This window comes from Chlorocebus sabaeus, chromosome 7 (assembly GCF_047675955.1).
Source record: "Chlorocebus sabaeus isolate Y175 chromosome 7, mChlSab1.0.hap1, whole genome shotgun sequence".
In the NCBI taxonomy this organism is placed as follows: domain Eukaryota; kingdom Metazoa; phylum Chordata; class Mammalia; order Primates; family Cercopithecidae; genus Chlorocebus; species Chlorocebus sabaeus.
In genome coordinates, this window is record NC_132910.1 from 24,367,173 (window position 1) to 24,380,221 (window position 13,049).

The 13,049-nt window shown below is 36.0% G+C and overlaps 1 protein-coding gene across 4 annotated transcripts in view; it reads right to left on the reverse strand.

Moving 5' to 3' along the window:
* Nucleotides 1-13,049, reverse strand: part of ANKRD17 (ankyrin repeat domain 17) — a 182,789-nt gene that overhangs the window by 78,645 nt on the left and 91,095 nt on the right. For all 4 annotated transcript variants that reach the window (XM_007998859.3, XM_007998856.3, XM_007998855.3 and 1 more), the window contains exons 3-6: nt 7,035-7,191; nt 2,049-2,196; nt 1,664-1,811; nt 218-451 (exon numbers count right to left, since the gene is read on the reverse strand). In XM_007998859.3, the coding sequence (XP_007997050.2) occupies nt 218-451; nt 1,664-1,811; nt 2,049-2,196; nt 7,035-7,191 (687 nt within the window). The remainder of the gene's footprint in view (nt 1-217; nt 452-1,663; nt 1,812-2,048; nt 2,197-7,034; nt 7,192-13,049) is intronic.

Below are 13,049 nucleotides of genomic sequence, written 5' to 3' on the forward strand. Positions count from 1 at the left end.
GAATACTCATTTTTCAGTGACAATCTTTATAATGTTAAATCTATATTTTAAAAATTTAAATAGTAAACAAACTGAAACACTGTAAACACTTAACATTTTAATTACATACTATATACTATTATTATGTTTTATTTTTTAATTTAAAAACAAGATCACATAAAATAATTATAATTTCACATGTTTAAAAACTTTGTTTCGAGAAAGGTTTATACTGTACCTTTGTAACAAGCTAAGGTAAGGGCACTCTCTTTAAATTCATTGGAATGCGTATTAATGCCAGCCCCATTTTCTAGCAGCAATCTGGCTACTTCCACATGTCCAGCACTTCCAGCTTCCATAAGAGGGGTATGACCATTTTCATTATGGTCCTCAATACTAGCACCGGATTCCAAGAGCACCTTTACAACATCTACATAGCCTCCAGCGCAAGCATATGTAAGTGCTGTATTGCCTATTTTAATTAGGAAAAATAAAAATATATTAACATAAAATACCAAAATAAATCAAAGTGCTAATTTACATTAAGAAAATGGAAACGGAAGACTATAACCATAATAAATATTAAATTACACATACATATATGTAAATATATATCTATATATAAAATTCCTTTCCTACTGCATTTTATCTTTCTGAAATCAACTCCCTATTCTCCTTCTCCATTTAAAACCAAAGTCAAATACATGTGGAAAATCATATACACTTATCGAGACTGGAGAGTTGTAAAAGAACTGGGCAAGTCTGCCCTGGAGCTAAGTTTTACCTTAAGATGAGAAAAAAGTTGTTTTAATGTTTATCAGAGAAATGCTTCACAAGTTTTTTTTTTATTTCAATGTTTCTAACTTAAAATTATTCATCATATACATACCTTATACTATACCTTTTAATCATATATGTTTTCATTACAACTTCAAATACTAGTTAACTGATCAAATTCAAATTTCTAAATCTGAAATTGAATTCAATAATTTCTAAAACTTTTCTGCTGATACAAATTTCCCATATTACAAGAAAAATCAACCTTCTAGGTAAAATAAGAGTTTCTAAAAATCCCTTTAAATCAGAACATGATCTTAAAAAACATTTAATAAATTTGAAAAATCTGCATGAAGGAAATGCACAAAATATTTCCATGAAATTTTAGAACTTTTACACAAATCTATGTAGGCCCAAATTTGAAAATACATATATATATATTTTAGACTAAAGTTATGCTATTCTTCAGGACCCAATGTTTTCACAATACTTTTTCTGTGGGCCACAATTTAGTAACAGTAGGAAACAATGGACTATCCTGTTGTTCCACAATCTTTTATTCTCCGTATCTTCCCATTCCTCTCCTAAAAAACTGGAAACATGGGTTTGAGCACTACAGCCCACACCTTTCAATTTCCAAGAGAGTGGTCCGTCTAACTGGGTCAGTGTTTTACTTTTATCTTAAAGAACCTTAAAAGGCCAATTGCCCTTATAAACAAAACAGGAAGAATATCATTCAAAATATATTCTATATATTTCAAAATTCATACACAGATGTATGAGAATATGTAGCACGTCTAAGAAATAAGAGAACTGAAAAATTAGCACTAAACATCACCTTCATGCGAAACCACTATTACCAAATGATGTTACTACTTAGCAAAACTGAAAAAGAAATATGCATGACCTGTTGAAGACTGTGCATTAACATCTGCTTTATGAGCTAGCAGCAACTTCACAATTTTGACATGTCCTCCATTAGCAGCAGCCATTAAAGGTGTAATGTCACCTTTGATTCCCCTATCTTCCACATTTGCATGCATTGCCAACAAAACCTTATGAGAGAAAAATAGTTTAAAAAGATATTAAAAAATGATAACCGTCAAAAAATTTTGAATGCATGTATTTATATAATGTCTACCTAGTCGTAGTAAAAGAGCTATAAGCACACAAAATTTATCTAACAAAACTATTTGTTGAAATAATCCAAATGGTTGGAAAGATTTTATTATTTCCTTAGTAAGCAAGCCAGTTTTATAAAAAACAACAAGCTTTATTTTGATAATACAAACCTGTGCAAGCTCATAGTATCCAGCAGAACAAGCTAAACAAAGGAGGCTCTCCCCTTCCTCTGTGTGTTCATTTACACTTCGCCCTTCAATGAGTAACTTTCGCACAGCATTTACATCTCCTTCTGAACAGGCTTCTGCCAAACTGCGGCTATTAGGGAAAGAATATCACAATACCAGAATATAAGAATATTAAAAAATTGCACAGCATAAATATTGTTTTTGGCTGTTTTGTTTTTTGCTGTTTAGAAACAGAGTCTTGCTCTGTCACCCAGGAGTGGGCACAGTGATGCAGTCAGCTCACTGCAGCCTTAAACTCCTGGCCTCAAGCAATCCTCCTGCTTCAGACTCTCAAGCACTAGGATTACAGATGTGAACAACCACACCCAGCCAGAGTATTGGATATTTATGTCAAATCTCTATAGTTATATGGTTTGGTTTTATGTCCCCACCCAAATCTCATGTTGAACTGTAATCACCAGTGTTGGGGGAGGGACCTGGTGGGAGGTGATTACATCATGGTAGCAGATTTCCCCCTTGCTGTTCTCATGATAATGAGTGAGTTCTCATGAGATATGGTTGTTTAAAAGATCTTTGCTCTCTTTCTCTCTCCTGCTGCACCATGGTAAGACATGCTTGCTTCCCCTTTGCCTTCCACCATGACTGTAAGTTTTCTGAGACCTCCCCGCTATGCTTCCTGTACAGCCTGTGGAACTTTGAGTCAATTAAACCTCTTCTCTTCATAAATTATCCAGTCTCAGGTAGTTCTTTATAGCAGAGTGAGAATAGGCTAATGCTAACATTAGTGCTCAACAAGGATGGTTATTTCAGTATGATTCATAACAAAAAGCCAAAGATGATTGAATTCATTGAGTTTTTTACAATCTACATATCAATGGCACTGAATTAAAATTATCAATATTCCAAAATGTTTTCAGTTATGCAACTGAAGGATAAAGTCTAATTTACTGGTAAGTGGAGAAAGAACATAAAATTTTAAAACATAAAAGTTTATAGAAATCACACACAAATAACAGGTCATAATTATACTTCTTTTGTTTCGTTAGTAGAAAATTTTTTTATAAAATTTAATTAAAAAGTAAAAACTGGGCAAAACTTCTACTAATTGTAAAGATCTATGTGAGTCCTTCCATCAAGTAAAGGGAAATCAGACAGAAAAGATGGGAGAATGTAATACTAATAAATGAATAACTGATGAGCCTTTTTTAGTTTTGTTTTGGAAGTATTTACTCATACAATCAAATTTTGGGAGAAGTTTCAAATCCAGGCAAAGAAAAAGCTGAACTCAAGCAAAATGAGAGTGGAAAAAGTGGAGTAACAAAACATTAAACTGAGAGAAAAGTGTATGCCCCATAAACTTACCAAAACAATTCCAATTGTAGACATTTCTAAAGATTCTTGCTTTTGTATAAAATAATCCTAAAACTAAATCCAGGGCTATTAATATTCTTTTTATTTCAAATATAACTCAATTCTTTTATTATCCTCTTAAAAGTATGGCCCTTTCACTTCAGATACTAAAGGCACTGACAGATAATCACTTTTCTATACCTCTGTTATTACCATCACCCAGATTTAAGACCAACATCTTTGTCTCAGATACGGCAAAGCCTCCTAACCAGTCTCCTTGCCTTCACACTACTTGCCGTCCTTCAGGCTCTTTTCAACCAGGCAACCAGAGAGGTCTTTTGTAAAGAGAAGGAGAACATGTTGGCCGGGTGCGGTGGCTCATCCCTGTAATCCCAGCACTTTGGGAGGCTGAGGCGGGGAGATCACGAGGTCAGGAGATCGAGACCATCCTGGCTAACACAGTGAAACTCCGTCTCTACTAAAAATACAAAAAAAATTAGCTGGGCATGGCGGTGTATGCCTCTAGTCCCAGCTACTCGGGAGGCTGAGGCAGGAGAATCGCTTGAACCCACAAGGCAGAGGTTGCAGTGAGCCAGGATGGCACCACTGCACTCCAGCTTGGGTGACAGAGCGAGACTTTGTCTCAAAAAAAAAAAAAAAGAAAAGAAAAGAAAAGTAGAACACGTCATTCCTCTACTCAGAATCCTCCACTGGCCTATAATGTCACTCACAGTAAAAGCCGAAATCCTTACAAGATCTGCCCTGTGGCAGGTATTCCTCTTCTCTTTTACTTCTCTGGCTTTATCTTCTACTCTTACCCTTATTCCTTCCACTTCGGCCACATTGGTGTTCTTGCTATTCATCACATATGCTAAATAAGCTCCAACCTCCAAATATTTGCATTTGCTCTTCCTGTGCCAAGACAGCTCCTCTCTCAGACATGTCTCACTCCCTTCCCTATTTCAGGTCTTTCCTAGAAAGCCATCATTTTAAGTGAGGACTTCCCTGACCACGCTATTACAAAATGTAACATGACCTCTGCTATGGTTTACATTTTGTCCTCTCCAAAAGTCATGTGAAATTTAACCCCAAATGTGGCAATACTGAGAGGTAGGGCCTTTAAGAGGTGCCTGAGTCATGGGGGCTTTGTCTTTATGAATCGGTTAATCCATTCATGAATGGATTAATGGGTAAATGAATTAATTAGTTATCATGGAGTGAGACTGGGTAGGCTTTATAAAAGGAAGAGAAACCTGAACTAGCACACTTAGCCTACTTGCCATGTGATGGCCTGTGCTGCCTCAGGACTCTGCAGAGAGTCCCTGCCAGCAAGAAGGCTCTCACCAATTGCAGCCCCTTGACCATGAACTTCTCAGCCTCCATAAATGTAAGAAATAAATTCCTTTTCTTGCCCAGTTTCAGGAATCCTGTTACAAGCAACAGAAAATGAACTAAGATAACTTCCAACCCAACCACTGCCTTAGTACTTTCCTTTAAATTTTTCCCATAGTTATTATTTTATTATGTGCCATACTATATATTTTATTTACATGTTAATTGTATTTTCCCCTTACAAAAAGTGAAGGTCTCAACCAGCACTAAATAAATTTGTCTTTTAAACATCTCTTCTGATTTCCCATTTCACAGGACACTGACAGTCCCTAGACTCAATGCTCTCTATAATTTTTAAGCATGTTTAGGACAAATCCTTCCCATAAGACATTTCCTCTATAAGTGCGTACCTTTTCTCTCTTTTAAAGTAGTCTCTGTCTCTTTCACTTCTTTATGCATATACCCTAATCTACATTATCATTTGAATTTTTCATTCAATTTCTATGTGTGTATACCAGCTTTACAACAACCTTAGAAGATCTACTCTAACAACAGCTGAACTTAAGAACTTGTGGGCAAAGGGTATATCAAGCCTCGCACATGGCACTGTCCTTAACTAATATAAAAATGTGGCACACAGTACTCACTGCACATAAGTCTACCATCTTTCTCAAACTTTGTTGAATAAATATAATTGTCACAAATACGTTATATTTTTTTCTGTTAAATTCCAATATTTTCAATGCAAAATAATCTGTGACTTTTTATTTTTGTATTCTATTTCCTGCTTTAACTGGTTTTAGTATACCCTTCAAGGTGTTTTTAATTTTCTCTCTTGCCAATCTTAGCAGGCACCACATTAAAAAATATTTGGAGATAACCAATAATATTTTAGGCTAGTAAAACCAAACATTTACTATGGAATAGAAACCGAGGTTAACTAAAGAAGGGAGTCAACCTACGAGAAGAATGGTAAAGCAAGTTAATACAGACACAAAAATCTAAATGAATGAACACTAATAAAGAGCCAAGAGAAACAGCAAATTCATGACCTTGTTAATACTATATAACCTCTCTTTTATACTCCTAAAAATGTTGTATGAAAACACCATTAGACAAAAGAGAATTCTTAAATGCTATAATTTACTCTCTAAACTCAAATATAACAGAATATTCAGATGTTCTCAATTGTTTTAAGGCAATTGCTAAAATAAATAAAATGGCCTCATTTTATTAGAGGAGGCAAAAAGAAGCCACCAAGGGTTGAAAATGGTAACATGTATTAATGATTCTTTTCTAGTTGCTTCCTTGAAGTATCTATCCATTTTTCTTGTCACTCTTTTTTTTTTTTTTTTTGAGACGGAATTTCGCTCTCGTTGCCCAGGCTAAAGTGCAATGGCGCAATCTCGGCTCAGCACAACCTCCACCTCCCAGGTTCAAGCGATTCTCCCACCTCAGCCTCCCGAGTAGCTGGGATTGCAGGCATGCGCCACCACACCTGGCTAATTTTTGTATTTTAATAGAGATGGGGTTTCTCCATGTTGGTCAGGCTGGTCTCGAACTCCTGACCTCAGGTGATCCGCCCATCTCGGCCTCCAAAGTGTTGAGATTGCAGGTGTGAGCCACCGCGCCTGGCTTCCATTTTTTAATATACATCCATAATTGTGTTTATATATGAGATGGTGTGATTTTTATTGGATAACATCATCAGAACAGCTTAAAATGTCATGTCACAATACATTTACTGAGCCCTTACTAACTGTATACAAGGAATTATAGGATATAAAATAATAAAGTCCCTGGACTCACATTCAAGTTACAGGAACTAGATCTATGACTTCCTTTAAGACTTCATAAAGCAAATAAACAAATAAAAGCCTCACCCTTTAAAATGTTCAGAACTATGCAAATGAACTGGAAAATGGCCTAATTGTAAAACATTTACTTGTCACCAACACATTAAAAAAAAAAAATCTAAATAAGCAAAAAGTCTTTTATAACATTGACTAGGCCTCAGTCTTGCAGTCAGAAAGACACTGGTGCTCTGCCACTTATTATCTATTTGATCTTGAGTTACTCACCTCTCTTTAACTTTTTATCTGTAAAATGAGAGTAAAAACAAAATCTATACCATATAAAGTGTTTGTGAATCTAAATAAGACATCAGATGTCAAGTGGTTAGCACAGTGCCAGCCAGGCACAAAATAAATGCTCAGTAAATGTTAGCTATTTGCTATTATTTTTAAGAAAATGATTTCATACTGGTTGCAGCAAAAATATACTTACTTGTCCGACTGCCCTGCATTTGCTGTGCTTTCAGCTCTCATACGGGTAAGTGCAGCAGCAGCTTCATCCAACGCACAACTAACAGACGATGTCAACCTCCGGAGTACTTCAGGATCTGCAAAGGCTTTACCATCAGCCGTGGACAATTTGCCTATTCCTATTATATTATTTTCGCACCAATGTGGACACACCCAAAAGGGAGAAACAAAGCAAAATTCAAGTTACTTAAAGCTATACTGTGTATGTTAACAAATAACCTCCAAATGGTAGAGTAGACATATATATCGGCTGCCCAGCATCTTTTGAGGAATCACTCTTCTCCAGTTTTCTAATAATCTTATTCATTCCATGTGGTTCATAGGTACTTGATCCTGTGACCCTCTGGTGCCAGAAATGGGTCTTTAGCCTATGATGGGACAATTAGACTCTGTCATATCTTTGAAAGAACGTATATTCAAAGGGTGCTAAATTGGTAAGATGTGAGTCATAAGCTATTTAGCCACTTTTGTCACCACATACAGAAAAAGACTGCCCAAAATAAAGTCAACATAGAGGAGAACAGAGACACAGAAAGAGAAGGGGACAGAGTCCTGATAAAATTATTTTTGACTCATTGACGCCAGTAGTGCCAGAAGCTAGCATCATCTCTATGATTTGTTAAATGTCTACATTTTATTTTTTTTAATTAATATTATTTTTTTTCGAGACAGGATCTTATTCTGTCACCCAAGCTGGAGTACAGTGGCATGGTCATAGTTCACTGCAGTCTTGAACTCTTGGGCTCAAGTGATCCGCCCAACTCAGCCTCTCAGTAGCTGGAACTATAGGCTCACACCACCACACTAAGTTAATTTTTCTTTCTTCTTCTTTTTTTTATTTAGACAGGGTCTCGCTCTGTTACCCAGGCTGGGTGCATGGCACGATTACAGTTTACTGCAGCCTCAGCATCCTGGGTTCAAAATCTTCCTGCCTCAGGCTCCCAAGTAGCTGGGACTACAGGTGTGTACTACCATGCTTGGCTAATTATTTTACTTTTTGGAGGAATCGGGGTCCCACTACATTGCCAAGGCTGCTCTCGAACTCCTGGGCATAAGGAATCCTCCTGCCTCAGCATCCTAAAGTACTGAGATTATAGGTGTGAGCCACCACAGCAGGACACCCAGCTAATTTTTAAACTTTCTTGTAGAGGTAGGGTCTCATTAGGTTGTGTAGGGTAGTTTAGATCTCCTAATTTCAAGTGATCCTCCCATCTCAGCCTCCCAAAGTGCTCCCAATTACAGGTGTAAACCACTGCATCGGGCCAATGTCCAATTCTGCTTAAGAATGTTTACTAGGCTATCACCTGTGAACAAAATATGGCCTAAAAAGGCATTCTAGACTATATATAAAAATAAGCTATAAATGAGTTATGTCTACAACTTACCACATATACTTAAATCACCTGAAAGTACTAATCTGAAAACAATTCAGAACTGCAAAACTGAAAAAAAAAAAAAAAAAAAATTCAAAAGCAGAGATGGTTAGTAACCATCTGCATGAAACCTAACTGTTGCTCTTTCAGATATCCCTATAAAGCATGAAGCATTCTTACCCCTAACCTTTATTATTTTAATTCAGTGGTGCTTAATAGAAGCTGCCCATCAGCATCACTTGTGGTACTTTTTTTGCTTTTTTTTTTAAGATACGGTCTCACTCGGTTGCCCAAGCTGAAGTACAGTGGCATGATCATGGTTCACTGCAGCCTCGACCTCCCGGGCTCAAGTGATCCCCCACTTTGGCCTCTTGAACACCTGGGACCAGGCACAGGTCATCATGCCTGGCTAATCGTTTTATGTTTTGTTTTGTTTTGGCTTTTTGGTAGAGACAGGGTCTCACTATGTTGCCCAAGCTGGTCTTGAACTCCTGGTTTAAGTGATCCACATGCCTCGGCCTCCCAAAGGGCTAGGTTTACAGGTGTGATCCAGCCCCCTGTAGTGCTTTTCAAATATATAGATGCTGAGCTTTTCTACATCTGGGGATCCAATTCAGTAAGTAGAAAGCAGGGCCTGGCATCTACATATTTTAAAGGCTCTAAGGCAATTCTGATAAACAGCTAGGATTAAAAACCTTTACCTCTAATGTTATGATGGATATTACAGAACCCTGCTATCCAACATGTGGTCCACTGAATAGAAGCACTGCTATCGCTTGGGAGCTTGTCAGAAATGCAGAATCTCAGGCCCTATGATGTACTGATCCAAAACCTGCATTTTAAAAAAGATCCCCATATGATTCCGATGCACATTAAAGAAAGGCTATTATAGGTTTTACAACAAACTAGTTAACTAAAACAAAAAGGACCACTCACTTGGTAATAAACATATCTGCACAGATAAGTACATAACAGTGAAAGGTGTTCAATAATATCACATAAGTTTCATGTTTAAAGTTCTGAAAGTGTATACTTTTAAAGTGCATTTTATAATAAAGTAGGCAGCCTAGATTAAGCACCAAGTTAGAATAAAAAGGTTAGGGGTAAGCATGCTTTATAGAGATATCTGCAAAAGCAACAATTAGGTCTCACACAGGTGGTTATTAACCATCTTTGCCTTTAAAATATTTTTTTCTTTTGCTGTCCTGAATGATTTTTAGATTAGTACTTTTAGGTATATTTTTATGCTTTTCTTTAATAAAAAAACTAACATATCAAATGTTATATCTCACAAAACCAAAAATAAATCTGCCAAGAAGCCTTTATGATTATAGCCATAAAAAATGTTCAAAGTAGTCAAATTTCATATTGGCTACAATTAAGATGTACAAAGAATAAAAATTGTCTTGGTCTGATAATTTATGTCACTAATATTAAAAGTCACACTATATTCTGAATCTACTACAATATTTAATAGATCATCTTTTGGTTAAATATATGAAGGCACTATTGAGATCAAGATCACAGAAGAATTTCCACATGAAAAAAATTAGCTCCAATTTTTCAGCCATCCAAGATCACTATATAACAAATATTTGTCAGTGATAGCAACAGGAACTAGGCAAGAGGACAGATCTGGCTCAGTAAAAACTAACCATTGTTTCAAAAAGAAAAAAAAAAAGAAAATCTCACTTTAAATCTTTATGAACTTCTTGTATCTTCATAAGTAAAGATAACTATTTTAATGAAGATAACTAGGAAGAAACCAAAGACAGAGATGGTAATCTTTCAAATTAATTAACAGTAATCAAAAATTAATTCTAGCTACCCTGAATTATGGTGATTCTATTTTTTTCTGGTCTTCTCCAGCTATTGAATATTAAAGTGAAGATCAAAAAACAGAAAAGGGCTGGGTGCGGTGGCTTACGCCTGTAATCCTACTACTTGGCAGGTGGATTTCCTGAGCTCAGGAGTTCGAGACCAGCCTGGGCAACATGGTAAAACCCCATCTCTACTAAAAATACACAAAATTAGCTGGACGTGGTGGTGTGCACCTATAGTTCCAGCTACTTGGGAGGCTGAGGCAGTAGAATCGCTTGAACCCAGGAGGTGAAGGTTGCAGTGAGCCAAGATCGTGCCACTGCACTCCAGCCTGGGAGACAGAACGAAACTCTCTCCAAAAGAAAAAAAAAAGAACAAAATGACCAGATTATTATTTCCAAATTCTCTCATTTAATCAACTGAACCACAGAACCACAGAAATTCAGATAGAGGACACATTAAAATATTATTTATATTATTATTTCATAATAAAACTATTAATAATATTACTAACACTATTAAACTTATTACATATTATCTGATTTTAAGATAATTGAATGCATAATTATCTTCCTCTTAGAACTTACTCAGAGGGCTAAAATGCAAAAGAAACTCCTTCTATGATAAAACTAGGAAAAATTTGTATATAAGCTAAATATATAAGCTAAAATGTATAAAGACAAAGTAAACCAGAGATGTAACTAACTTATAGAACAGAATAAACTGAAACACCACTATCAAAAGAAAAACAGACCACTAGCCCAACGGGAGTCAGGTATTAGATGTACCAGATACAGGGGTGAGGTTTTGGTTAGAAAAAAGGGAGACCAGCCGAACACTTGTGAGGAGTAATCAGACATGAGTCTTCATTGCCAAACTAAACACCCAGGTGATTATTCTCTAAAGAAACCAAACTAGAAAGGCCCTGGACTAGGAGACATCAGGTATACAGGAGGATGACATGAAGTACTACATAAAAGCATTAAGTGAAAGTTTACATGATAAGTAGTGAGATCCTCAGCCCCATTCCCACTGTCAGCTCCCAGAATTATGGTAGCTGGGTTCATTATTCAGAAGATAAACACTGACAGGTGTGTGTCTAATAAAATGATCCCAAGGTTACCTATCCCTGATGTACACATCCTACAATCTAGGGACTGTGAATTTGACAAATTTTACTCCCAAAATTAAGTTATATTACATGGCATTGTTGACTTAAAGACAGCGAGGTTATCCTGGTGGACCTGACCCAATCAAATGAGCTTGTGAAAGGCAGACATTTCTTTGGCTGGTTGGAGATAAGGAAGCCAGAGATGAAAAGCATAAGAAGGATTCTACTTGTCACTGCTGACTTAAAGATGGAGGGTGCCACATGTCAAAGAATGTGGGCAACCTTATGGAGATGACAGCCCATAAAAAAATCAGGATCTTGATTCTACAATTGCAAGGAACTAAATCCTGCTACCAAAAACAATAAATTTGGAAGTAAATGTTCACCCACAGCCTACAGATAAGGAACATAGGATAGCTGATTTCAGCCTTGAGACCATAAGCAAGAGAATCCAGTCACACTGTCCCCAGATGTCTGGCTCACAGAAATGTAAGAGATAATAAACGGGTGTGGTTTCACACCACTATATTTATGGTAAATCGTTATGCTGCAATAGAAAACTAATCCATGCTGTATAGTGAAATGCACCAACAAAACATGCATCCAGACTTTCCAATTTAGCTTTTTATGGCATTGCTAGACTAAAAACAGAACCCAAGGATCACCAGACATCTGAAGAAAATCTTAAATATGAAAAGCCAACCAAAGTATTGAAAATGAGACTGAAATTTTATAATGCCAAAATTATAAAGCTTTGGAGAAGGAGAACAGGGACAAATGGTACAGAGACAGGGTTAAGTCATAAATAAGCATGGCAACACCAGAAGTTTAGTAACTTTAAAGGCCTGAGAGTGATTTTTTAAACTGGAACTCTATACCTAGCTAAACTATCAAGTATGAGGATCATAAGAAAGGTATTTTCAGACGGTCTAAAAAATTTTACCTCTCAAGCATCCTTTCTCAAGAAACATACTGGATACCTAAACCTTGTTCAATCTCAACACCACAAAAAGAGAACCAACCAGACAGTGCCTACGTGATATATAAGGAAATACACAGCATTATGAATGTCTATTCTTGCCAAAATCAGAATAAATCTGAATCTGATCAGCTATCTGGATCTAAAATAGGAAATACAACACACAAAAGCACAACTGGCACAATCCATAAAGTGAGAGAAGTGACTATTTCTTCAACAAATAAACAGAAAAAAAAAAAGAGGAACTGTTATGATTAAACTTAATACAATTTTTTTTAATTTTTAATTTTATGGGTAAATAGTATGTGTATATATTTAAGAAAAATAATTAACATTAAAACTATGTAAACCTTGTTTGGATCCTGATTTAAAACAACTGTAAAAAGAAAATAATTGAAGAAATCTCAACACTGACAGGATACTGGCAATATTAAGGAATTCCTTTTTTTTTCCTTTAAATCTGAAATAGTATTATGGCTATATTTCTTTTTAAACACTCTTAATTTACAGACACATACTAAAATATTTATATATGAAATGGTATGGTACTTAGATTTGCTTTAAATTAACATAGGTGGAGATGTCAGCAAGGTGATAATAGGCAGATATGAAAAAAGACTGCCCGTACACTGAAGACTGCTGAAGCTGGATGATGGATAAACATACAGAGATTTCATTACGCTCTTCTCTTAG